Consider the following 26523-nt stretch of genomic DNA (forward strand, 5'->3'; position numbering starts at 1 on the left):
GTTGCTACTCCAGGAACTAGTTTTCCCCAGAGAACTGTGGCTAGGTAAATCTTGATAAAGAATTGAAAAAGGGTCTTGGGGATGTATAAATGAGACACATATATTGAAACATAAATTAGACCTATGAATGTAAATACATTTGCAGTCAGAAATCCACATCTGGCACAGCCATGTGGGTATGAGGCTTGCATGCAAGAGAATGCCAAGGTTTGGACTGAACTGAGCTAATTTAACAAATCCTCAAAGGCCATGGATTACAGTCTATAGAGAACTTGTATAAGCAGCAGGACATTTGCTGACTTGAAATTGCAGTTTCAGGAACGCTCAGTCCTCTGCAAACTTACACAAGCAACTTTGATAAGAAATTTTAATTTGGTAACTAGCAGCTTTTTGCTATTTGTTTCTGGCAATGATCCCCTGGAGAGATTAAGAGAGTGAGAGAGAACACGGCCTTGCGCAGAATGCATTACGTGAAATCAGGGGTTTTTTATAATGAGAAATTTTCTCATTTTCTAAGAAAACCACACATAAATTGTATTTCCCATTTCACGTGAGAAAAGAATTGGTAATGCTTGTAGGGAATGCATTAGGTGAAATCAGGGGTTTTTTTATAATGACAAATTTTCTCATTTTCTAAGAAAACCACACATAAATTGTATTTCCCATTTCACGTGAGAAAAGAATTGGTAATGCTTGTAGCTTCTATGCACTATGGTGAATTTCAGGAATGTTCACATTCTGCCTCCAATATCCAATACTGAATATTAGTTCTTTACTTTTCCAGGCTCTCAAATTCTAACCAGCCCCACATAAGCAGCTCTGTTGGACATTTGGTTGTTGCCCCCAGATAAAACATAGGTGTGAAGTGTGAGTTTCTAGGTGTACATCTAGTGTAAAGGTTACCTCTTGAACCTAACATAAACCTTTAGCCAGTGTTGTGTTTGGAACTGTCATTTTTCATTTCTTCCTGAGAGGCTTTCCCCATGAATAGGGTAATCCTCTGGGTCTCTTTCTCATGCTGAAGTGATGCACTATTTGCTAGCCCATGTTTGGCTCCCCAAAAATATAGGTATATGTTCAGTCTGTCACTTACATGTATCTTGGCATGTTAAGCTGCCTTTCTCCCTCTTGACTGGTCTCATACTCATGCATTTCTGAGCTAATGAAAGTTTGTGCCATATGACTTAAAACTTTGGATGTCACAGCTAAATGTCATGCCACAAATAGCTGTACATGTGAAATTTGCAGATATATTCTGAGAGAGCATGAAAGTTTTTGCCATTAGAAACCTAAAGCCTATCTGAATTAAACACTTAGTGAAAAATACCAGTATTGAGACTTCAAGCCAATCACCAAGTAATTTGATTTAGGAAATAAAACCATGGAATATAATTAAAATGAGAAGATTACAGTACTGAATTACAGTTTTGGCAGAAGTTAATATCCTTTTTCTATAGCAAAACTGAATGGCTTTATAAAGCAGATTGTCCCATAAAAATAGTTATTTAGAAAGGCAGAGATTGGTCATAGGAAACAAACAAACAAAAAAAATCATATTCCACATTCGCGATGTTCTTGTTTCATAAATGAAAAGAGGGTAAATTTAGATTGTATACAAGAAAGAATTATTTTACAACAAGGGTGGTGAAACACTGAAAATATTGCCCAGAGAAGCTGTGGATACCCCATCCCCGGAGCTGTTCAAGGGCAGGTTGGGTGGGGCTTTGAGCAACCTGATGTAGTGGAAGATGTCCCTGCACATGGCTGGTGGGTTGGTCTCGATGATACTTGAAGGTCCCTTCCAACCAAAACATTCTATGAGTCTATGACTTCTGTATCATTTCCTGTTTCTTTCTTGCTCAGTGGTTGGCTGTTTCTTCCACAAGGCTCTGCTCATGAGAGCCCAAGTGCAAACCTGATGAAACACAGCACCTGAACTCGTGGGTTTTTTTGCCTGGATATCCTACCAACAAGCATGACCAGAAAAAAAGACGGTTTGGCTTCCAACATCCAAGGCTGGAATTCAGTGTGACGGACACTTTGCTGGCAGCAGAAGGAAACCCAGTTATTTAACCTTATTTTGATACCTATTCAGTTCTTTTTCTTCTATATTTCCAGTGTCACCAATAACCGGTACACCTGAAAGCAAGCATATGAAGTGATTCAGAGTGTTAGGAAGCCAATACCACTTTTTAGATTCTTAAAATGCATTTTCAAAATTTCATGGAATCTTTTTGAAAAAAAACATAATTACTCTGTTCAGCTTGAAAACCACAAGAGTACAGGTTGATGAAAATTGGCTTTGAAACAATTTATACTAATATTTTAATGAAAAATACCATTGAAAAACCAGAAACCAAGTGACTCCTCCCAGCTGTCACTAAGGGCTTTTTAAGATGCCCAGTTGTGGTGAAGGACAGCAGTCATCTTTTTAAACTCATGGTTTTTTGCCTGAATATCCTACCAACAAGCATGACCAGAAAGAAGATGGTTTGGCTTCCAGCATCCAAGGCTGGAATTCAGTGTGGCAGACACTTTGCTGGCAGCAGAAGGAAAACCAGTTATTTAACCTTATTTTGAGACCTATTCAGTTCTTTTCATTCTATATTTCCAGTGTCATCAATAACCGGTACACCTGAAAGCAAGCAGATGAAGTGATTCAGTGTTAGGAAGCCAATACCACTTCTTAAAATGGATTTTCAAATTTCATGGAATCATTTTGAAAAAAACCATAGTTACTCTGTTCAACTTGAAAACTACAAGAATACAGGTTGATGAAAAGTGGCTTTGAAACAATTTATACTAATATTTTAATGAAAAAGACCATTGAAAAATCAGAAGCCAAGTGACTCCTCCCCGCTGTCACTAAGGGCTTTTTAAGATGCCCAGTTGTGGTGAAGGACAGCAGTCATCTTTTTAAGACGGATAAGCGAGGATCTGAGCAAGGCAATTCATTTCACATAGCAGATTAACGCCTGGTATCACATAGCAGCAGGTCTGGGAAGATGTTTGTCAGGGGAGGGTTTGAACTTAAGGCTTAGAGGTAAATGCTCCACATTCCAGATGCAGCTTCCTGAACCAGCCTTTCACTGGCTGCTTTCTGGTTTTGAGACTCTGAGACCCCTTTCCACTCCCAACACTTAGCATGTCCAGGTGTTGGCTGTGTTTTGGTTTTCAGCCTGTCTCTCCCTGGCTTTTGTAGGATTTGGTTTTGTGTAGCATAAACTCACCTTGAGCAAGGAATAAAAACCAGCCCTATCATTTAGATAAACAAGAGGTAAATTTTCCACTAAATGGTAGTGATAGTATTGTACAAGGTGGGCTAGAATCCCTGTACCCAGAGGAAATTCTTACCATGTTTGCCTTTGGAAAACTTATTCCTATTTGTTTTGATCTGGAGGTAGAAGTTGAAATTAACTCTCCCTGTGCTGGAGAGTTTGCCTTGAACTTATCCTGAATGTGAGGTAGCCTGAGATGAAGAAGGATTAAATAAGTCAAAAAGTTCAGGTTAATTTCTGATTTTACACTTCCCTTTTTTTAATTTTTTTTTTTTTTTTTTTCGTTCTGTGAGAGAATTTCTTCCTTGTCTGCTTTCTTAGAAAGTATTCCTGACTTCTTCAGGGAGAGTAGATGTCCATGGTAAATGTGTATTTTTTAAAATGTTATATCTGCTTCCAATCTGAAAAATATCCACCTCCGAAAAATTAAAATGTTTCAAAATAATTATTCTCAACTTAATTTTATCTTTAATTTGTTTTTCATTGCTTCAGCAGCTGGTGATGATCTTTGTACCACACAGAAAGTTTTCAGGCCAAACTTGCTTCCCAGATGTTTAATGGTAAATGTTGAGGTGAATGACCCTATCATCATTTTTGTTTGCATTTAATTTTTTTTTCAGATGTGATTTAATGACAAGATGCTGGTCCCAAGAACCTCACAATAGACCTACTTTCTCTTGTATTCATGACAAACTGCAAGAGATAAGACACTCTCCACTGTCCTTCATCTGCTGCCCTGAAAACAGAGAGGCATCAGCTGGAGTCATCAATGAAGCTTTTGAAGGTGAGTCTGGGCCAGCACTCGCTATTCTTGTGGCCTCTGCCCTGTAAGCAAAGTGCTTTTCATTGCATTTGTCACTGCTTCAAATCCTCTGGCTGTTTCATGGAAGCAGCAAAGATTTACTGCTATCATACTGAACTTGTAAAGGTTCATGCTGTGTCTGGGAGGTACAATGAATTAGACGAAGGATGTGTAAGATTACCAAGCAAAAAGGCCCAGATGAGGCTGTAATTAAGCCTGACTCACAGAGACATCCAATTTGCACCTGAGTTCTTAGTAGTGCACAACCCTGTTGCTCTAAAATAGATGCCTGCTTTCCTTGAAGAGCCAGGAGAGCCTTAGAAGGCTTCCACGTGAAAATCTGTCACAATTTCACAAACATCAATGTCCTCTCCATGAGCTAAACGTGGCCATTAGGCACCTCCTCTGGGAATACTGGTTTAGCAGTGACCTGCAAGTGAGGCATCATTTAGGCACCCCAGTAAGGTAGCCTCTATCCAAGCCCAAGCCCTGATCGATTCAGGTCTTGCCTATTCTCTGCACACTGTGAACAAATAACTAAGTGATGTTAGGGAAGACATACATAAGATATGGGACACAGGACAGCTCAATTATATAAGAACGTTATTAAGGTTGTGAAGATATGGTTTAAGAAAAAAGGTAATGCTAAATTTGAAGTTGTCTGTACAACTGGGATGTAAATAATCTAAATATGGAAATTAACATCCTGGCTGGGCCTGAATAGTGATCTAATCACATCCTGCAGTAATTCTTGACTAACGAAATATTGAGAAAAATGAACAATATTAGTAAAAAAATGTTATCTGAATTCTACAAAAAAGAAAGTTTTTATCAGTTGAAATATTTCACTTTCATTTCACAGATTATTTTTTTTTCATTTATTCTGTTTGCATGCTATGGTTTTATAATGAAAAATATTGAATGGTAAAAGAACTAATTTCCATTCTAGAAAAACCAAACCTGACTGTTTCTAAAATATCTAAAGATTTCCTTTTGGAGGTGATTTTTTTGTGATTTTCTTTTTTCCCTTCACAAATTGTTACTGAACTCGACCTGATTTAAAAACAGTTTTGATACTTCAGTACTTCATGCTTTCCTAAAAACTTCCCGATCCATTCCAGGAATGACACAGTACTCAATTACACAACTACACAGACACTTTTCTTCAGGATACTATCTATATTCCATTCCCTGGCATTGTTGAATTGTCACTTAATTTGATATTTTGCTAATCTTTATCATTTGGTGAAGCTTTACAAATGTCAGTTTATTTCCATTGCAGTTTCTCTTTATGTCAAATCCAGCCTGTTCAAGACAAAAAAATTTTGTAAAGACATGAAGGGACCAGCACAGATAATTTATCATTTCATGCTTTTTAGCAGCTGATTTTGCACCCTTATGAAATAATGAAAAACAATTTGCATATAGTGTAATTCTTTAGTTTCTTTAAGGGTATCTTAGCTCTCAATAATGACATTCAGGAAAGAGATACTTAGTCTGGCACAAATGTAAGCCTGGCATTAGCTCAGGAAAGGACTACAGCCAATTAATTAGGCACTATGCCCAAGCTAATAGGCCTTACATTTTGGATGGACTTTATCTCACCTAAATGCAGCTGTCCACAGGCTAGGAGCCTCATCTAGGATACTCTTCTAGGTAGCTCTGCAGTCAGAAGCAGAAAGTGACAGGTCCTGTTTTTTTGGGCATGTATCACAGCAGGAAAGGGGTCACCTTTTGCCTTACTCTTCACTGATGATGGCTGGCATCCAGGTGACTTGCCATATTTAATTTGCTTCATAAAGAATCACAGGGTGGGTGAGACTGGAAGGGACCACTGGAAGTCACCCAGTCCAACATCCCTGCTCAAGCAGGGTCCCCCCAAACACATTACTCAAGATAGTGTCCAAATACAACATCTCAGCTACAGTATCTCAGACCAGATGTTTCATTTTCAGATGGCTAGAGGAGCACAGCATCCACTGGACACAGGGCTGTACTGATTCCATTGCCTGCACCCACTCCCGAGCTACTTTGGTTTCCTCACTTAGACATCTCTTCTTTGTGCTCCCTAACTCCACAGGCAACAGAGACATGAAAACTACAGAGTTAAGAAGTTCTTGTGGCATTACATCAATGTCTGTCAAACTCTTTAGCAGGGCTGAAATTTCTGATGAAACCTACCTTTCTGCTGCTTGGAACTGGGGAAAGGGACTGGAAGATTGGTTACCGTGTTTGTGGTGGAATAGACCTGGCACAGATGTAACATGAATAAGTTTTAGTTTCAGAGCAAGTCTCTGCTTAGCATGTGTCAGACAAGCCTGATCTTTCTCCAGCTGTTGACTTGCTCAATCTAAGGTAATAATGACTTTCACTGGGATGACAAATACATATTGTTAATGTAAGAAACATTATTTTGCCAAAATTTCAGGTTCTGCCACACAGCAGAGGTCCTAGAAAAAAGGCCATTGTTTTGTTTATTTGCCAGGAACAAAAGATGCATTCTTAGAAATTACTAAGTTGCAAAGGAAAATATGGATTGAGGCTTCCATAAAAGTGTCAGTTTGAAGGATAAAAATTGGAAAAAAATCAGTTTAGTGCAGAAAATATGGTAGTATAATGGACTTTAAGTGTGGTTTTAATAATAGCGCTGTACTCCGTAATATAATTTTAGTCAGAGAATCTGTTGACAGCAGTCACTTTTAAAATTAGTCCCCATTAAACCTGTTCATAACACCTTAGTTGGTAAAATCTGGCCACTGTGGTAAGCAGGGCAATTCAGAGTAGGCAGAGCTTTGGCTGTCAGAACTTCTACTTGGCACACTCTCTTCCTGAGCCTTGGACCTTTCCCCACCAGCTGTCATGTTCCCTCTTCTGGCTTCCTCTCATTCTCCACTTTCCATAGGTTCTGCCCAGCTGCAGCTGGTCAGTTGCCACAGACCTATTGCTGGATCTGCATTGGGAGGAGAAGACAAACTAACTGTTTTCATGCTTCCATTCAATGTTTTCATGCTTCAGTTCTCAAAAGCCCTTCTTAACTTCTCCTCAGGTTCCTTTGGTTATTCCCATATTGAAAATACCCTTCAGGAAACAGGGTGGCTTGAATTTTATTCATCTGCATATCATCCTTCCATTTAAATGTATTTAAAAGACTAAACACTTGACTAGCTCTTTACATGTATAATGCCACACTTATTTTCCTGTATATTCATAATTCACTTGTAGGTTGACTCCCTCTTTGCCCAAGCACAGTCTTAATAAGCCCATTAAAATGTTATGCTGTTTACTTGATTGAAGCTCTAGATTCCTCATGATGTCTTATTGTTGCTGGATTTTCTGATCAAGGTCACATGCACGTCAATTTTCTATAGCTCTCCAGCTTTGAATTAATTTTACAGTTTTTCTGCCTGCCATGTAAATCTCATGGAGTGGAATTCAGTAAGATGTGGGGTCCAGAAGTGAGATTGATTTAAGCAAAAAAAGGCCATTCAGGTTCTACTTGAGTTTCCAGACTAAAATGTGCTTTCCACTATGACCCTGTCAAAAACAGTTTGGGGCATGGAATATGTCTCAGACTGTAATCTGTAACATGTTGTATAATAAGTTAGTGATTTTTAAAATTTGTATTCATTTCTAGCTGGGACTAAGTATTTCTTGTGTTCATAGTAGTAGTAGAAAGATGATAACCAAACCAAATAATCCAAAAGTCTGTTCCATGATGGATTGTCCTCGACAATATTTTCCAAAAATGCTACGTGGTCATTGGCCTTTGTGTGTAATGAAACTCCAGCCACGAGCCTCCAGCCAAGAAATGCTTGCTCTCACCAGGTGACCTACTTTCAAAAGAAAGAGACAAATGTCAAGCAAAGTGAAATTACATGCCTCAAAATAGCTAAGATACTTAGCCTTACAGGGAATCATACATCTTCCAAATTCTGTTGAGTCTTACCTACCCATGGGTAGCCACACTTCTAGCAGGTCCATGCATGCTGTTGGTGATTTTCATATGTGGGAGGGCTGAAAAACATTAGATTTTCTCAATAACCTTAATGCCAGTGCAGTATGACACAGAGATGGCAAGTGTGGGTAAACCAATACAGACAGGCTGCTAGCGGACAGCATGCTAGCAGGATAGCATGGGGATGGCAAAAGCAGCATATGCTGTGTTATTGCAAGAGTTACTCTTCTAAAGCAGACATCAAGTGTCAATAAACACGCCTGAGCAATACTAACACCTCCTGCACTGCTGCATTTGAAGGGAGGGAAGGAAACTCAGGACCAGGGTCTGCCAGTGTAGAGTTTTTCCTTCTTGCTCTGACACGCTTTCCCAAGACATTGATTTTGGGCTTAAAGTAGCATTAACAATATTTATTTGAGTGAGGGCAACACTATCCAGCCAGAAGACTGAGACACCAGTGGGTTTTGAATTTAATGGGAATTTCCTAAGCACAGACTCTGTCACCAGAATTCCCATTCATTGCTGAAAGTTAGTCCATTCTTCCCCCAGTTCCAAGAAGGGCAGCATGCTAGAAGGATGGCCCTGCATTGCTGTAAAAATAACTGGACCATCTATTTTCAGACATCAGTTTTTACATTTGCACATATAAGACAGCACTATAGCTTTTCAGGTCCCGTGAGTGCCCCTTACAGATGGAAACACCTGTTTGATTTGGCAAACGCCTTTCCTGACATCAGACAACTGGGCATTAAGCAGCTGGAGAGACTTCTTGCCTTTATGACCTAGAAGGACTATTCTTGTCAGGGCTACTCCTCACAGTGCCTTTTGGATCTATATGGAAAAGATGTCCAATTGCTCAGAAAAAGAAGCTCCTCTGGCAAGAGGAGATGCCAGGCAGTTGGAGAAAATCCAGGATAAAAGACTAAAGACTCAAAGGAAACATATTTTCCCTCAAAACCATGATTTTTAAATTCCTAAACTGGAGATATTGCTTGAAAAATGTGGCAAGACACAAGAGTTAGAATTTAGTAATGTTTATTTTTTTCATTTTTCTTTCCAAAGCCAGTGTATTTATTTTTTCAGCAGTTCAGGTACTTGCTAAAACTATCGTTTGTATATTTTTAAATCTCTGTGCAAAATTTTGCACTGAGAGGACTTGATATTAAAGCTAGAATCAACGATTTCATAATTAATTAAATGTGTGCACTCTGTACTGGCTGAGTACTAGTTTTCTGTTTCTCATGCAAGAGTCATCAGTTTCTTTTCCTAAACCCAAACAACTACTTTTAAAAACTACTCCACACACCTCTCTGAATGTAAAATAATCACTTGAGCAAATGGAAGCTTCTCTAAAGCAGATGTGTTGATAAGCAACATTTTTAGAACCTTGTATCTAGTCTCCTTTGTATTTTTCTGAAATTCAGTAATCCTCTTCCTCACTTAGCTTAGTGAGTGGCTGACCCAAAACCTGCAGAGGTCAGAGAAAAGGCTGCTTCCAAAAAAGAGTGAGTGGCTACGACAATGCAAGAAAAGGGGAACTTGGTGGTGTAATCATTTCTTATTTGTGCTCCAGACAAATGGTGTTTGATTCCAGAGAGTGCACATGAGCCATATGAGGCTGCAAGTGAAGTCACACCAACACTTTTCCATAGACCAAAGGAAAAAATCAGATGGTGTAAGACTGTAAGAGCTGATATTTGTGTAGGCAGATGTGGATAGAAATAGACAACTAAACATAAAAACTGTGTTTACACTGGGTGTCTAGGCTGTTTGACAGTCACCAGACACTTGTAGGCATATTCAGGGGATGTTAATGTGTAAAAGCAAGGATGTGGATTAAGCATCTCCACAAAGTGATTCATTCCTCCTTTCTCTGTTGACTGTAAAGACAGCCTAGGCAAGGAGCTTAAATTGGGCATGTAAGACCTGGGTGGTTAAAACTTGGTAAAATAAATCCTGTTTTATAACCTGGAGAAAGGAAGTGCTTTCCTATTTGTATAGTCTTACTGCATTGCAGCAAATGTGGAACTGGGGTTTTTTTGGTGCTTTTTTATTGTAAATTTTAATAAACTATGTAAGCAGCAGGTTTATATCTGTAATTACTACTACAAAGATTTAAGTACACAGTTCTCTAAACAATACATTAAAATAAAAAGAAAGTCACTGCTTCTGCACTAAGCAGATTAATGCAGTGGAAATGCAGGATGAACAAAATTCTCACTTTTAGCACCTTTAGTGTCTGACAGAATAGCAAAGCTCAGTGAGTCACCCTCAAACCATGCAAGATCATATGCTTCATTAGGCAGGAAACACAGATATATCTCCACTGATACATAATACAGAGTGGAGTATTAAAACGGATATATATTTGTTCTATTTATATTCTTACTGGCTATGTGCAGAAACTGAAACACAGCTCCTCCAGCTCCAGGTGGCCGTCAGGTATCAGAAAAATACTCTCTGCACAGGAGCTGTCTCCTTGAGCTAACCAACATGGCTGAGGTAAAGAAGTCAAGGTTCAATAGCCACCGTTTTCACCCTTAACAAAGATATGTCATCAGGTGTTTTTCTCCAGTGTGTTTGCTGGGGGGTATATCTTTCATCCATGCCAGTAAGTCAGCCAGTCTCTTGTTTATTGCCACATACGTTGTGTAGCAGTGACAAAGGACAGAGTATGTACCAGAAAAAGAGGAGGGTATTACTGAGAAACAGGAAATGTGGCTGGACTTCTAAATACCTTACCATACTGAAGGTGCTAAGCATCATATGGGATTATGTCACCCGGAATTAGTAACGTCTCAGGCTGGCTACTTAGCTGGTGTAAATTGGTGACACTCCACTGGTTTCAATGGAACTTCATTAATTTATGCTAGCTGAGGGTCTGGCCCTGAAATAGCTGTAATATAAGATCAGCATCTCTAGATCAGTTTATTCAGTCTCAACCAATCAGTTTTTCTACTGACATTCTTTCTCTTCTTAAATGTTGTCACCTTCTTGAATTTAAACACCAAAACCCCCTCGTCTGCTTGTCAAGACATCACAAAAATTTGCACCCTTCCAGGCAGGACTTCAAAACATGTTGTGAGCCCCCAGAGTTTACCAAGCAGGCAAGGACAGGCACTCTGCGATCGTGAGGCAGGACCCAGGGCCCGGCTCAGCTCTGCGGCTGCCCTGCCACAGGAAGCAGCCAGCTGAGGTGCTGGGATGGGGAAGGGGAAAGCACAGATTTTATCAGGTCAGGGCTGGTCTTCTCAGAGGAGGCTAAGCAAGCAAACTCTATTCCTCTACAGTATGAGTCAGGCCATCGTTCTTTCGTGTGTCAATTAACGTGGAGCTCTCCAGAGTAAACTTCTGCCTATCCCCGGAGAAAGGTTGTTGTAATTAATTTACCTGCAGTTTGGCTCAGATGTGCTTTATGCACAAGTTCTAAGCACAGGCTTTAAGCTTTAAGTGCAGCTCTACTAGGAAAAGCGTCCAGCAAGGTCAAAGCCACATGCATTTAGGACCTGAGACGTGTCTGTGCAAGTACAATGCTGAGCTTTGAACTCGCCATTTTAGCTGTAGGAAGCAGCCTGGGACAGCACAGAGCTCAGTGGGATCCTGCTTCTCAGTGGGGTACTCCTCAGCCTCTACAAAGCTCTGGACTGACAGAGCATGCCTGCCTCGTGCCCTGAGGTTGGTTGTTTAAAGCAAATCTGGGTAACTGTACACTCTGCAGCAGTTCACAGTGCAGACAACCCCTCAGAATTCAAGCCTGTAGAGCTGACTCTCTGACTTGACTTCAGATTTCATGAAGGTGCTCCTTGGACGTCTCCTCTTGGGGTGTTTTGTTGACTCAGCCCAGCTTTGCTTGTGAAATCTGAGGGGATCACATCACATGGTTTATCCTGCATTTACTCACGTATAACCCAGCATGACTGTACATCAATCAACTAATTTTAGCGATGTTAAAACTGAAAAGAAAATAATGATATCTTATAAATATACTGACCTGCCTCTCCACTCCAGTTTCTCTCTATCTTCCTTCAATTTCTTAACATTTTTTGGGAGGCCCTTCCAAAGATTATTCAGAATTCTCTGAATTGACTTACGGCTTCCCAGGGTGCTGGTGGTGCTTCTAGTCCTCACATTTCTGGGGGAATTTCACAACATATCATGAATTTTTTCTTCAATCGCTCATTTTTAGTATTTTGTGTCTCCATCCATTCTTCTGCTCCAACTAAATGAACAAAATTAATTTGCTTGCTTTGCTGAGTTACATAACAGTCAAGCATGGTACGTCATCCTTGTGTAGCTTTGCCTTGTACAGCAGAATGGTGCTAAACTTTCATCAGCGTTGAATACTGCACTAAGGGATGACTCAACAGTGAAGGAAAGGGCACTTACACTCAAAAATGTCACAGTCAAAGTGGCAATGCATCTTACACATGTCATGTCATAGGAGAAAGGTCATCAATATTATGTTCTTCCTCCATCATTGGATATGATAAGAATATTCTGCAAAAATAGTATTTCTTCCTTATTGCATTCCCACAGCTCAAAAAGTAAAACCAAGGCAAGGTGTCTGATTTTTTAGCTCTTTTTTTCTGTAATGAGAAACACAGTGGTGCATAAGCTGAAAAAGGATTATAAAATTTTATATATTCTCTAGTTCTTCAGACCTGTTGGGGAAAGAATTAGTAATGTATCTATATATCTGGTAAAAATATCTCAGTGACCTCATACTCACATTTGTGTAAACATCACCTCATCAGTTCCAGATACTTATACAGGAAACAAATCTGAATGCTCCTCTAGTGTTCTATACTTAGGCAGGTCAGCCGGCATATGTCTGGTCTGTAAATACCCAGTTTTACTTGGGTCCTTATTTTAAGGTTTCCCTCTTAAGAGTTTGCCGCAAACGTCCCCTCAGCATTTGCCTGTGTGCCTTTTCCAAAGCAACTTGTCCCTGAAGGTTGCCATTAAATTAAACAAAAAAACAATTACAAAGAAGAGCTGAGCTGGTTAGTAAAGGCTTAGTTGGAACTGAATTACTAAATATGGCCATAATAGCCCTGAACTGACAAAGTGAGTATCAAATGATTTCTCATTGCTGTCAGTCACTGTGGCATGTGACCACAGTTTGCTCTGTGTCCCAAACCCCATCTTGCTAACAGGTTTCTAAAATCAAATTTCTCTTTCAGGCTTTTCCTGATAATATTTCCTATCCTAATGGGCTCTAGCATGTGGAACAAATTTCTGACTTTATAGCTTGGGGAGATGTGTGATTATAGTGACATAATAAATTTTGTGTTGCCTGGTGGAATGGCACAATGCTTGTGATTCCTTTGAACAGATAACCCTAAATGTCACATGCTTAATTTTTCAGTTATGAAGTAAAATAATGTCTTTTATTACGTTATTTTAATGCAATAAAAGAAGGTACACATTACAAAAATAAATGCAAAAAATTGTAGCACTTATAAATTGAGCACTTATTTAACAATTTTAATATTTAAAAAAACTTATATCCTCTGCAATAAATCTCAAGCAACTATGTAGATGCGAACTGCATCAAATTAGGGAAAAATGGAAAGTTTTTTAAAACGTGAAAAACACAGTGGATTGCCAAGTTTAAGCTTCTGGAAGAGCAGAATACTAGAGAGACAGAAGTCTAGACTAGTTCTCTAGAGAGACAGTATATAATGATTTTGTAGATAGAAAACTGCTAATGTTACAGAACTCTTTAGCAGTATTATTAGCAGGGTTTCTACAAAGGTTCAGATTCAAATCACTTTTGCTTTATGCTTCTTTACAAGAAAAAGAAGCAAGTCATGCATTCATGACAGTATTGCTGCCTCTGGAGGTATGAATACTGATAAGCAGCCCTTCCTAAGTGATTTACCTAAAGCTCTGGTCCATACAGACAATAGCAGAAAATAAATTTGAATCATCATTCTTATGAGGTCACTAGACCAACTTTTTCCAGCAGCTGTCTGGTTTTGTTTGCTTTCTAATACTACATGTGTATTACTGGGTTGTCGTATTTTCTTTTTTTTTTTCTTTTATTGTTTAAAATATGTTTCTCTTTTGTTTTCTCTTTCTTTTTTTTTCTTTTAATGCAGATAATGATATCCCATGTGCAGATTCAGACAGCATTCTTTCAGCCACACTAATGGAAACAAGGAATCAAGAGGGCTTAAATTATTTGGTAATAGTTAAAGAAGGTAACCCAGATGAAGAAAGCATCAATTCTGCTGAAATTAGTTAAGTCTGGTTACCACTGTTTAAGAGACTGAAGGAAAAAGAAAAATCTCTTCAAAGAAGACATAATCCAAGGAAAATATTCTGCATATCATCATACTTACAGAGGTGTCTGAAAAAAAAACCAAACAAACGCCAATCAATTCTTTAATAAAACTACCTGAAAACATAACAAGGTGCTGAATGGTGTGTATCAGAATAAGACAGCAATTACATAGCCTTTGATTTTCTATATGTCATGGTTTGGGTGCTTCACAAGAGATAGTTTAAAGCACAAAAACTTGTATCAGACAGTAAGGGATTTTACTCTGGTATTAAGTTTATGCACTCACATATGCCTCAGCCACAAGAAAGCCCTTCCAAAAAGGGAGTACTGGTATGCTGCTTTAAAGAACAGACCATCTTGTTTGTGAATAAAACCAAACAGTTGAAGTCTAGCTTCACTGTGCACAAACAGGATTTTACAAGCTGAGGAAAACAACATAAATACCAAACTCCAAATCAGAAAGCAGCTGAAGAAGGGTGACCAGGTTGTCCACTGCTGCAGGTGGTCTGTTTCCCTAATAAATTTAAACAAATGTTTGCAATCATCTTGCATATTAAGTTGCATAGCAATTCATCCATCTGACAGTCTGCACAGTCTTGTTTTCTTACATTTCTTCTCCTTTCCGTTTTGAGTGTTCATCATCCTTGTTTATTTTTTATCGTACTGGGTGAAAGGAGGTAATCTTCCTTGGAGTATTTGGAGATCAACTCAAAGTATATAATAAAATTTCATACAATTAATCATTGAATAAAAGTCAGCAATAAGCTTTTTCTAACCTTTCATCATGAGCAGTAGTTTGCAAATTATACAGAGCTATTCACTGACATATTTCAGGAAGCTAGAAACATGCTATAATTTTATGCAAATATTTTATAATGGGGCACACTGGAGAGTAGTAAAGGTTCCATCTGATGTCAGAATGTATACATTTGTAAGAAGCAACTTCACTGCAATCAAATTTCAAAAGTTTCTTAAACAGAGATTCAACACAAATGAAAAAAAATTTAGAGTCTCAACATTTTACTAAAATGAAATAGAAATTCCTAATTTTGAATTTGGATTCTTCAAAGTCCCTGAAAAAGCTCTTTCAAGCATTATATAAATATTTTTCTTCATCTGCAAATCAGTGTAAATGACAGATTTGCTAATAAATACAACTGCAACACTTCGCTATGCTCACCAGACCGTGAGCAATGGATAAACAAATAAATACTGTATTATGTTTCCTTCCTCTTCGAGTGCTGCTTGATTGGTTGTACAGTGATTCCTTCCATTTCAGTAATTTAAAAATTACTAACGTTTGCTAACCTATGGCATGTGCTGGCCAGAAACCAGGAGGATCCCTCTTCTGTAGTCACCACATCTGATTGTGTTCGGTGTGCATAGTTTGACTTAAGTCAAGAACACTGTTCAGTCAGCAAGTCACAGACAAAGGTTTTGAACAACAGGACTCTGTACAATAGCTTTTTCTTTAACAGGAGAAACCTTCAATCCTCCCAAAATTTTGTCAAGTACAATACCTTTCACAGGCCTCATGAGCACCTGTGATGTGATATCCCAAGTCAATTTGGTTTTGTGTAGGTCTGCGTTAAAAAAGAATAATGGAAGAGCCTAACCAATGTGTAAACTGGGTTAGTGGAAAAGATGAGCATCAGGGACAGAGAGCAGTCAGAGACCTGGAGTAATGTCCTCCAGGTCTTGAAGCAGTCACAAATACACAAAGCAGTACAGAAGGAAAAAGGGGAAAGTAATTCTTGTGCTCACATTTTGTAAGTGTTGCAAGGCAAACCTAGTTTTAATGAAAAAATTAGCACAGCAGGATGAGAAAGAAGTGTCAAGTTTAATATTCTGCCAATAAATGAAATCTTAGGATACTGACCAGCTATCTATGCCTTTTGTACCTGATAGTATGAAAAATGTATTGGACAGGATAAAAAATTAACTTATTGATGCAAATTTCTGGTGAATTCACACTTGTTGAATTCAGTGCAAGACATAATACCTACCCTTCCCAGTAACAGCAGTCATCTGAGTCATGCTCAGTGATACAGTGTGAGCTCTGAGCATGGCCCTAACCATACACTGGCCAAAACTCCATTGTCCCTCCCTCATTTTCCTGCCTTAGAGAGGTAAGTATACAAATGCAACTATTCCATTGAGTTACGGTAAAGCTGAATTTGATGCAGGCAAACTTAGCCTCCACCCATGCATCCACCGATGATTCTACTTGAAGAGAGTTTCTTCATCCCTCATACTTCTGTATCACCCTTCTCCTAACACATCTTCATGATTTTACCTTCTCTATATTATTGAGTTGTTGCTTCCTCTCCTCATTCAAACTCCTCTTGATTATTCACGTCTTTGTCAGCAACACTTAGTCACTATCAGGGGGTCACCTCTTGCCTTTCAGCAGATAGTCTGATGGCAGTTTTCATGCTGCTTTTTGACAGACTAGGAATGAGAATGAAAGACCTCTTAAACACATTCTCTTTTGGGCAGGGAAATGGGTACTACCTTGCCTGTGTTAGCCTCTGTTTTTTACCTCCTCCTATCACAGATCAAGGGAAAGAGTCAAGAAACCCTTGAGTTCAAATGTCTTGACTTCCATGGATACAGATTTTAAATAAGTATGGATGGATTTAAAGGTGCTAACATAATTTAAAGGAAAAGGTAGTATGAGGCATGTGGATCCAGTTTTCAGCTGCTGTAAATCAGGTTAGATATATTAAGCAGTATAAAATCTGTCTCCAGGTGTTTAGCTTAAATTTATCCTGAGACAGGTAGACCTGTGCCCAGCCAGTTCCTAACAAAAGGAGCACTAATCTCTTTAAGTCTCCTCCATTTTATTGCTGAGCATGACATTTCATGGCATGGAATATCTCTTTGGTCAATTTGAGTCGTCTGCCTGGTTGTGTCCCCTCCCAATGTCTTGTGCACCCTCAGTCTATTCACTGGGGATGGGGCACAGAGTGAGAAGCAGAGAAGGCTTTGATTCTGTACAGGCACTTTCCAGCAATAACTAAAATATTACTGTGCTATCAGTATTGTTTTGGTTGCAAGTCTAAAATACAACACAAGATGAGATGCTGTGAATAAACTCCAACCCAGTACAGTCTCTAAGCTGCTGGGCAGAAGAGATATGTGCTCCCAGGCATGGACCAGGAGATGCCCCACGTGAGTCTCTGGGCCATAGCCAGTTCCTGTCTCAGGCTCTTTGGTGCTCCTTGATGCCAGCAAAAATACTGAGCAACAATGGTGAGCACACTGCACACATGATGCCACAGACACAACCCACTAGTGCTGGAGTCCCAAAAGGCCATGGTTGAACTCGGAGCTGAGTTTCGATGACATGGATATATCATGTGTTTGTAGCTGGTTTGTCTACAGACTTGATGTGCATATGAATGAGTGGAAAATATTCTACCTCTGCCTATGATTAGAATTTCCTACAACCCAACACAAATGCTGTGGTGATTAATTAATATTTGCAAATTATTTTGTAAGTGTGAAGGGCCATGGCAGAGGTTACTGATTTATTAAGGCAGCATTTTCAGTGGCATCAGATCTAAGTCTTCTCTTTTCAGGTCTACAGCAGATGGTAGCACCCAGCAATCAATGCATTTCTGTTTTTCAGGGTTGATTGCAAGAGCTTTTGAGCTGGTTCATACTGATGACCAGAGCTGTCCTAAACCCATGTACCTCATGTTTTCTATTTGGGATCCATGATCAGGACACTATGAAAGAAAAATATTTTTTTATGACAAGAATATGGGGTTCTTATTAAATCAAAGATAAAATTATGGAAATGTCCATGTAGCTGAGAGATATGCCAGGCTCTAGCAGGATCATTCTCTGATTCCCATGTGCCACAGAGGGAGTGCCCAGTGACATAAGCTATGGGAATGTGGCTGTCAAGATATCTGAAGGGAAAATTTATACAGCTTGAAAGGATTATTTGTTGAGATATGAAAGGCAAAAGACATCCTTGGTTTTATCATGTTGGACAAAAACTTGGGGTGTCAAGACTATTTCTTTGCCTTTTATATATTTAACATTCAGGTCTCATCTTCTCCGAGAAACTTTACTGTCATTTATTCAATGGCATCATCACAGGATTTGGGAAACAAAAATGACCACCAGAAAAGCAGAAGGTTGTATAGCTACACTGCTAACACAAGATTTTTCTGTTAGTCTTTGTTACCTGCAGAAACTCATAAGTGGTGAGGACAAGAAAATCAGGACTAAATTCACCTCAGCCTAACTTGTCTGAGAATCTCAAGCCTGGCTCCTGCCCTGAGACTAAAGTTGTTGTTCCTCAGCTTTCCTGGTACCCTAGATAACAGAGCCTAGTAACACCCTCTGGATCACAATGTCCCTCAAAATTTGCTTCTCACCACTTGTATAGAAGGGCACAAATATCCTGACAGCACAGTCACTGCACCCTTGCATGATGGTTTTCAGCAAAGAAAGTTTAACTATTTATTTGAATTGACTAATGTCTCCAGGTTATTTCCTCTTTTAAAAAAATTTTCTTTGCCATCTGTGGCATGCTGTCTGTAATGATTTGAGTACTCAGGTGTGGCTTTACTGAGCATAACCAGGTGAAATTGATCCTCTTTAATCTGGGTTTAGGACTATGCATTTTAATGGTGAAAGCAAGCTTTAGATTCAAATTTACCTCTTTCTACACAAAGCTGGTATTAATTCAGCTAGACCTGAAAAAGGATGTTGCAGAAAAAATGTCTGTAAAATAGCTCTGGCAGATCTGTTAATGGTTAAAAGATTCTAATTCACTTTCATTTAATTCGTTCTTGAAAACTTTCATTACACATGCACTTCTAGTTGCAGAAGCTTGCAAATCAGCTGGATTTTTCAAACAACCACGGCTCTATTTATAATGACATTTAGCAACTCTAACTATTATTATGTTTTAACTCTAAAAAATAGCCAGAAATCCAGGGTATCAAAGCCAAGTGAAGATGCCAAAATATCGTTGTTATTGCTACTGACATAACTGATACTGCTGTATAAATAACCTTTTTATGATGTGTTAACTTCTTTGTATGACATCTTCAGTTTGGAGGATGTTCATCGCTGCCTTCTATCTTTCACTTATGAACGGAGTTGTAAAATAACCACTCCCTGTCTGGATATTAATTCCTTTTGTAATTCTGTTGACATAGCTGGATTTTCTTTCTGGAATAGAATAGAATCATTTAGGTTGGAAAAGACTTCTAAGATCATTGAGTTCAGCCATCAATCCAGCACTTCCAAATGCACCAGCAGACCATGTCCCTAAGCACCACATTTACAAGTCTTTTAAATACATCCAGGGTTGGTGACTCCATCATTTCCCTGGGCAGCCTGTTCCAATGCTCGACAGCCTTTTTTGAGGAGAGACATCCCATAAAACTCAACGTAAACCTCCCCTGGTGCAATTTGAGGATGTTTCCTCTCATTCTGTCACTTGTAACTTAGGAGAAGAGACAGATCACCTTCTTACAACCTCCTTTCAGGTAGTCATGGAGCGTGATAAAGTTACTCTTGAGCCTCCTTTCCTCCAGGCTAAATAACCTCAGTTGCCTCAGCTGCTCTACGTAAGATTTGTGCTGAAGACCCTTCACCAGCTCTGATGACTTTCACAGATTCACAGAATCAAGGTTGGAAATGATCTCCAAGATCATGGAGTCCAACTTTTGACCAATCACCACTTTGTCAACTAAACCATAGCACTAAGTACCGTGTCCGGTCATTTCTTGGGCTCTTTTAGGGACAGTGACTCTGCCACCACAGCAATCTGTTGCTTGACAACCCTTTCCATGAAGAAATTCTTCCTAATATCCAACCTGAACCTCCCTTTGCACAGCTTGAAGATACGTCCCCTTGTCCTGCCACTTGTTGCCTGGCACTTCACTACAGCTTCCTTTCAGGCAGTTGTAGAGAGTGATAAAGTCTCCTCTGAGTCTCCTTTTCTCCAGTCTAAGCAATCCCATCTCTCTCAGCTGCTCCTTATAAGACTTGTGCTCCAGACCCTTCACCAGCTCTGTTACCCTTCTCTGGTCATGCTCCAGCACTCCAATGTCCTTCTTGTCGTGAGGGGCCCAGAACTGGATGTATGATTCCAAGTGTGGCCTCACCAGTGCTGGGTACAGAGGGACAATCCCTTCCCTGGTGCTGCTGGCCACACAATTTCTGACACAAGCCAGGATGCCATTGGCCTTCTTGGCCACCTGGGCACAGCTGGATCATGTTCAGTTGGATGCCAACCAGCACTCCCAGGTCCTTTTCCTCCAGTCAGTTTTCCGGCCACTCTTCCCCCAACCTGTAACGCTGCCTGGGGTTGTTGTGACCCAAGGGCAGGGCATGACACTTGGCCTTGTTGAACCTCATCCCACTGGCCTTAGCCCATGGATCCGGCCTGTCCAGGTCCCTCTGCAAAGCCTTCCTGTCCTACAGCAGTCAACATTCCTGCCCAGCTTGGTATTGCCTGCCAAGTGACTGAAGCAACACTCAATTTCCTCCTCCATATCAACAAAAAAGATATTAAACAGGACTGGACCCAGTACTGAGCTTGGGGCACAGCACTTGTGACCGCTGGATGTAACCCCACAGACCACTGCTCTCTGGACCCAGCCATGCAGGAGCTTTTTACGCAGTGAGCTGGGTAAAACCCTGGCCAAGCCATGAGCAGCCAAATTCTTCAGGAGAATGCTGTGGGGAACGGTGTAAAAGACTTTATTGACCCAGATAAACAACATCCACAGCCTTTTCCTCATCCACTAAGTAGGACATCTTGCTATAGAAGGAGATCAGTCAAGCAAGACCTGCCTTTTGTAAGCCTGAGCCTGATCCCCCAACTGCCCTGCGTGATGGCCCTCAAGGTGATCTGATCCATTCAGATCTTTTCTTCAGGGAATGCTTTCGGGAATGCCTACCTATGTACAAACAGAGATAAATGTATGGGTAAAAGTGTCACTAAAAATCTCTTTAGAATTCTTTGATTCAGTTTTATCTTACGAGTAAAATACTCAATCTTGATGGAAGCAGTATAAGAATAAGTAGTGACAAAGTGACTATTGCTGCAAACACCCTACAGTTACCATGTTTGCACAGTTGTGTTTTGGCTCAGATCACAGAGTCCTGCAGGTCTTAAGTGGAATATATGTTACTGGGGCATGGGAAGCAATAAAAGATATACGAGTTATAGGATGGCCCTTAAAAAACAAGCTTATGTGCAAGGAGGTTGGACTGTGAATTGTCTTGTGACTGTTACTCCAAGGACTAAACAAATATAAAAATTGTAAATTCTTACCTGATCTACTTTTTTTTTTTTTTTTTAATGGCAGAAGGGTCAAGTTAAGCAGCAAAGGAAAATAATAGCATTCTCTTGGAAATAGACTCCCAAAGAGTGTAAACAAAATCAAATAAAAGTGCTGTCTTAAATACAGGATTTGCATTTTCTTAGCAGAATAAACTCTCTGCCTTGACTCTCTGTGCACTCACTGAAGTGGAGGTCATGGCTAGTGACAACTGGGAGCTGTTCCTGGAGGCTTTCTTGCCTTTTTAGGTTATGAGGGTCTCTGTGTGTTTAGGATAATATGATTGACGGCTCCACTCCGGCCCCAATTAGCACCCTATAATTTATTAGCTTCTGCTTTCAGATTATGCGCTAACTTCACAAATATTTCAACCACGGAAACAGCAGCTATCAAGTGTCTCTTTCCTGATCCAGCTCACTTGGACTGCAGTTAAATACAAGGAGGGAGCTGTGTAGGTCTGTCAAGAGAGAATAATCATTTGTGTCTGTGTGTAACTGGGGCTGTCACAGTTCTTTAGGACCCAGCTTCTGGAAAAAAAAGTTGTTCCACTGGATCAAAATCAGGGGTTAGGAATTGATTCCTGCCTCAGAGGTTTGGTGCAGCACTGAGACCAATGCACTGGTTCTTCCTGAAAAGGCCTGTGTTTGTTCAATTCTGTTTATCATGTAAATACTGACTCCATGCAAACAACATTGGCAGGAAAGTTTGTGTCCCCCCTAACGCTGTTTCTTTGCTCCTTGCTGCTGTGGTGTGGAGCCAGAGTACTAAGTGCAGGAGGAAAAAGCCTGGGTGAGACAGGAGAACAGAGAGGAACTGGGATGCAGGATCCAGGCTGAGGACAGAAGTCGAGGAGAGGAGAAGTGGAGAAGTTGGGGTGAGTATGATGAGGGAGGAGGGGCAACTTGCAGCTGTACCCAGGCCAGGTAGGGCAGAAAGAAATGTGCCATGCCACAGGGAGGTGGAGTACCCTCAGTAATATCCAATGTGCTATTACATCTCCTAATATGACAGCACTCCTGCCAGGTGTTCATCCTGCCTTTACCATGAATGAATAAGCAACTGGCACATACCTAAAGAAATGCTCCCGTCCTTGGCCAGCCTGTGCTTTTGTGGGCTGCAGCCGAGCATGACAAGTGGAAGTGCCCATGCATGGGACTGGGGCCCAGGAGAGTGCACACCTGCATCCTGCAGCCCAGTGCTCCTGTACCTCTGCACCCCTGCACTTCTGCACCCCTGCACACCTGCACTCCTACACTCCTGTACCCTGCACACCTGCACCCTGCATCTCTGCACTCTTACACTCCTACAGTCTTGCACCCTGCACACCTGCACATCTGCATTTGTACTCTCTGCATCCCTGCACTCCTGCACTCCTGAACGGGCTCTTCCAGCACCTTCCCTATCTCTTGAGGGGGCCTGATGCAGAAAGGGCAGGGGAAGAAGGATGCAACATAGCACCTAAGGGCCTCTCTGCTACCATTTGCACTTACAGCTTTGAGGCACATTTTTCCTGGGTTGTACCTGGCTAAAGAGCCAGTAGAAGGTGCACTGCAAAAGTAACTCCTCCTTTAAGACTAGAAATGGACATGAAAAACCCAGGCTAAGTCACTTGTCATTACATTCAGATTAGATAATAGCGTTACCTTGCTGGCAACTAAATTAAAATCATGCTTCCTAGGCTGTAGTCCCAAAGCTTGGGAAGTGACTGAAGGAAAACTTTTCTTTTTTTTCTTTTTCTTTTTCTTTTTCTTTTTCTTTTTCCTTTGTCTTCTTTTTCCTCTCTTCCTTATTTATAAAAATTATCTTCTACTTGCATTTCCCTATGCAAAATTGCCTAGCATACAAAATCAATGTCTCACTCCTGAAAATAACTATAGGACTCTCTCCTTTCCCTGCTGCAACTGTTCCTCTGGGTGGCAGGCCCGGGAAGACAGCCAGGACACTACAATCCTCCACAGGAGCTGGCTCATCCTTCTGTAATCAAAAGGGCACGGTAATTACAACACTTGCCCAGAAAAAGATGCACAGCAACTGTCAGTTAGAGAACGCTGCTGCATCCAAAGACACCAGCAGCATTTTCCTCCCTTCCAAGAAGGGCCCAACATTTAAGCCCTAGCTAGAGCTTGTCTTGTGAGCCTAAATATGACTTCAAAGGGAAGGCGAGAAGAGTCGGCAGCTCCTGACCCAAGGAGGAGACAGGGCAGATACATTACCCCAGAGGCAGCAGCACACTGTCTAGGGGATGTAAAAGGGATTATTCAACCTCTCTTCCACCCTCTGTCCTCTCCCTTCCTCCTTCCTCCTCCTCTGCTGGAGGATCCTATGGCAAACAAGCTGGAAAAGTAGGTAAGAAATAAGCAACACTACCCTAAAGCTCTCCAACATTAGACAATGTAAAAGCACACATATGCATTTAAGAGTTTCATGCTTCATTCTTGTGACTGCAGCCGTACTGAAGCAAAGACATCTCATTAAAATAAAGTGGAGACTGCACACACAAATACCATGCTCTACCCCCACCTCCATCCTTCCCTTGACAGATCACTTTTAACCTCAGAGATCATCAAAACAGTATATTCCTTCATGCTTTGCTAATTTTCAGCTATTTTCAGAAAGAGAAATAAATACCTGTGGTGAATACATCCAGAGCTCATTTTGGAAACTCCTTGTGGAGAGGACACTCTTGCTTTTGGGCAGCAGTAAATATCCTTGCTATGTCCAGCACTGCCATGCTCTGCAGCAGATGCTGTCCCTCTGCCTCATTCACTGGACTCTGCACGAATGGGTCTGAAGCTGTTTGTGTCTGTTTGTCCGTCCCAGCTGGGCTAGTCTGTTTGTCAGGTGGGCAGCTCGAGAGCATGGTGTGGTGCATGACATTCAGAAAGGGACATTCAGGAGGATCTGCTGTCCAGGCTGCAGAGATGGGGACTCACATCCCCTTCAGTGTGTGACAAGCATGTGACAGGTAATATTTACGTAACATCTAAGAAGGGTTTCTTTTGTAATTCCAGATTTTCTACAAGCATTCATGACTAAGGGAGTAATGACCTATGATGCAAAGAGGAATAAAACAGACTTGAGAAATGGCACGGAGGTCACGTGCACTGTTACTGCATTAGGAGCTGTGGCCCCAGTCCTGCAAAGATAATGCCCAAGCCTTAAAGGCTGGTCATCCTTCAGGAGTCAGAATAACACAGAGTGAGCAAAACTGCAAGGATTAGCCAAAACAGGGCATGTGTGCTTTCAGGCTACAGTCCATCCAGAGAAGGACCATTTTTAAAAAGTTGTTTATACTTTTAGCACCTTGAGCCACTCCATTGGCTTTTGTGTTTAGATGTTTTCATGATAAAGCAGTAAAAAATATACCCACAGAACAACTGCCAAAACCAATATCCATGGATTCATTGCATAAATTCTTGTGCTTGAATATATTCACAGTCAAAAATTAATTGTAAATGCCAATTTAGCAAATGACTCATTTATGTTTACATGAATATTTCAAAATGTGTTTGGGCTGCATCACTCAGCCCTACTTATTAAGAATTGCAGAGAAGAGGGGAGAAAAAAAGAAAGAAAAAAAGAGATAATTGTGGTGAAGCATGACCAATCATAGACCCAGATTGTCTTAAAAAAAAACCAAACCAAACCAAAACAAAAACAAAAAAAAAAACCAAAACCAAAACCAAAACAAACAAACAAACAAAAAAAAAAAAAACAAACAAAAAAAACCCCAAAAAAACCCCCAAACTTCCTGAGGACTGAGAAAGTCCTCAGGAAAATGCTCACAAATTGACCATGCTAACTTTAAGCTTCTGAAGTCAAACAGTGTTTTTAATTACTTTTCTGCTGCAAAAAGCTAGTGCCTTCTTCCTTGATAAACACCTTGGAATGCTTTTGGTTTAACAAATAATGTAAATTCTGGGGTCACTCCCTTGCCCTTTGCAGCTTGTCTGGGCTCTGGCTATTTGTAGGTTCTGAGAAAAATGCCCATGAGTTTGTCTGGCTGAGGGAATCACTGCAAGTCCCCCCTGCCATTTGCTAAACTCTGGCTGGAGGTGTTCCTGGTCAGCTTCTCACAGTGCGTACTCACACTGCTTTGTCAAAATCTTTCTGTTAGGATTCCTATTCTTTCCCAGATATTGAGTTATCACCAAACCTAGGAGAAGCAAGTTTGTGTTATTCCTGACAAACAGTGAGCATTATGCCGAATTTTGTGAGAGGTTGGAAAGCAAAATCTCTGATCGCAGCACAAAAGTTCATTTTGTACTGCTTCTCTCAGTATCAGGGGGTAATGTTAAGAATTTCCTACTATTTACTTTAAAATTTCTCAGCTTCAAAGACATTACATAAGGAAAAAAAAAAAAACAAAAGAGAAAAAGCCCAAAAGCACGATAGTATTGGGATCAGATGTTTTGTCTATAAAAAAGTCAGCTTTTAGGTATAGAGTAAGTGCCATTTCTGCCCTGTTTCATTCATTATTCATCACCTGGTAGTAACATTTTAATTTATCACTTCAGTAGAAGTTCTATATGCTACAGTCCCCTATTTTAGCCGAAGAAATATGAAGCAGCTCCCTTAATTTAACCAATCTTACAGCCACACCATAATCTAAAATTATCTCATATTTTCTTTTCTTTTGTATTTATTTACTCAAGAAAATATTTTCAGCTCTTTTCAGCTAGATTTCTATTTATCTTTCATGTAAAATAATAAAATAACTCACTTCATCCATGTGAGAGATACATTCTCTGCTCCATCCTGAAGTTTCCAGTTTGCCTCATTTCTCTTATTTAGCTTTAATTCTTCATTAAAGTACACAGGATAAAAGGAGGAGATACATTTAATACAGCTTTGCTACTGTTAAATATCTATTTCCCCCT

General features: G+C 40.2%; 1 protein-coding gene and 1 long non-coding RNA gene across 2 annotated transcripts in view; one reads left to right on the forward strand and one right to left on the reverse strand.

The window, feature by feature from the left end:
* ROS1 (ROS proto-oncogene 1, receptor tyrosine kinase) overlaps positions 1-15300 on the forward strand; it is a 70233-nt gene extending 54933 nt beyond the window's left edge. The window contains exons 43-44 of the mRNA XM_039731552.1: positions 3899-4062; positions 14140-15300. Coding sequence (XP_039587486.1) covers positions 3899-4062; positions 14140-14285 — 310 coding nt within the window. The 3' untranslated portion in view covers positions 14286-15300. The remainder of the gene's footprint in view (positions 1-3898; positions 4063-14139) is intronic.
* LOC120512816 lies at positions 578-26273 on the reverse strand. Its single transcript, XR_005630130.1, has 4 exons — positions 24272-26273; positions 8027-8094; positions 5686-7913; positions 578-2139 (listed from the first exon to the last, which is right to left on the reverse strand). It is a non-coding gene; the product is annotated as an uncharacterized LOC120512816 (long non-coding RNA).
* Between the last annotated feature and the right edge of the window lie 250 nt (positions 26274-26523).

This window comes from Passer montanus, unplaced genomic scaffold (genome assembly GCF_014805655.1).
Source record: "Passer montanus isolate IOZ18808 unplaced genomic scaffold, ASM1480565v1 scaffold79, whole genome shotgun sequence".
NCBI classification, from domain to species: Eukaryota; Metazoa; Chordata; class Aves; order Passeriformes; family Passeridae; genus Passer; species Passer montanus.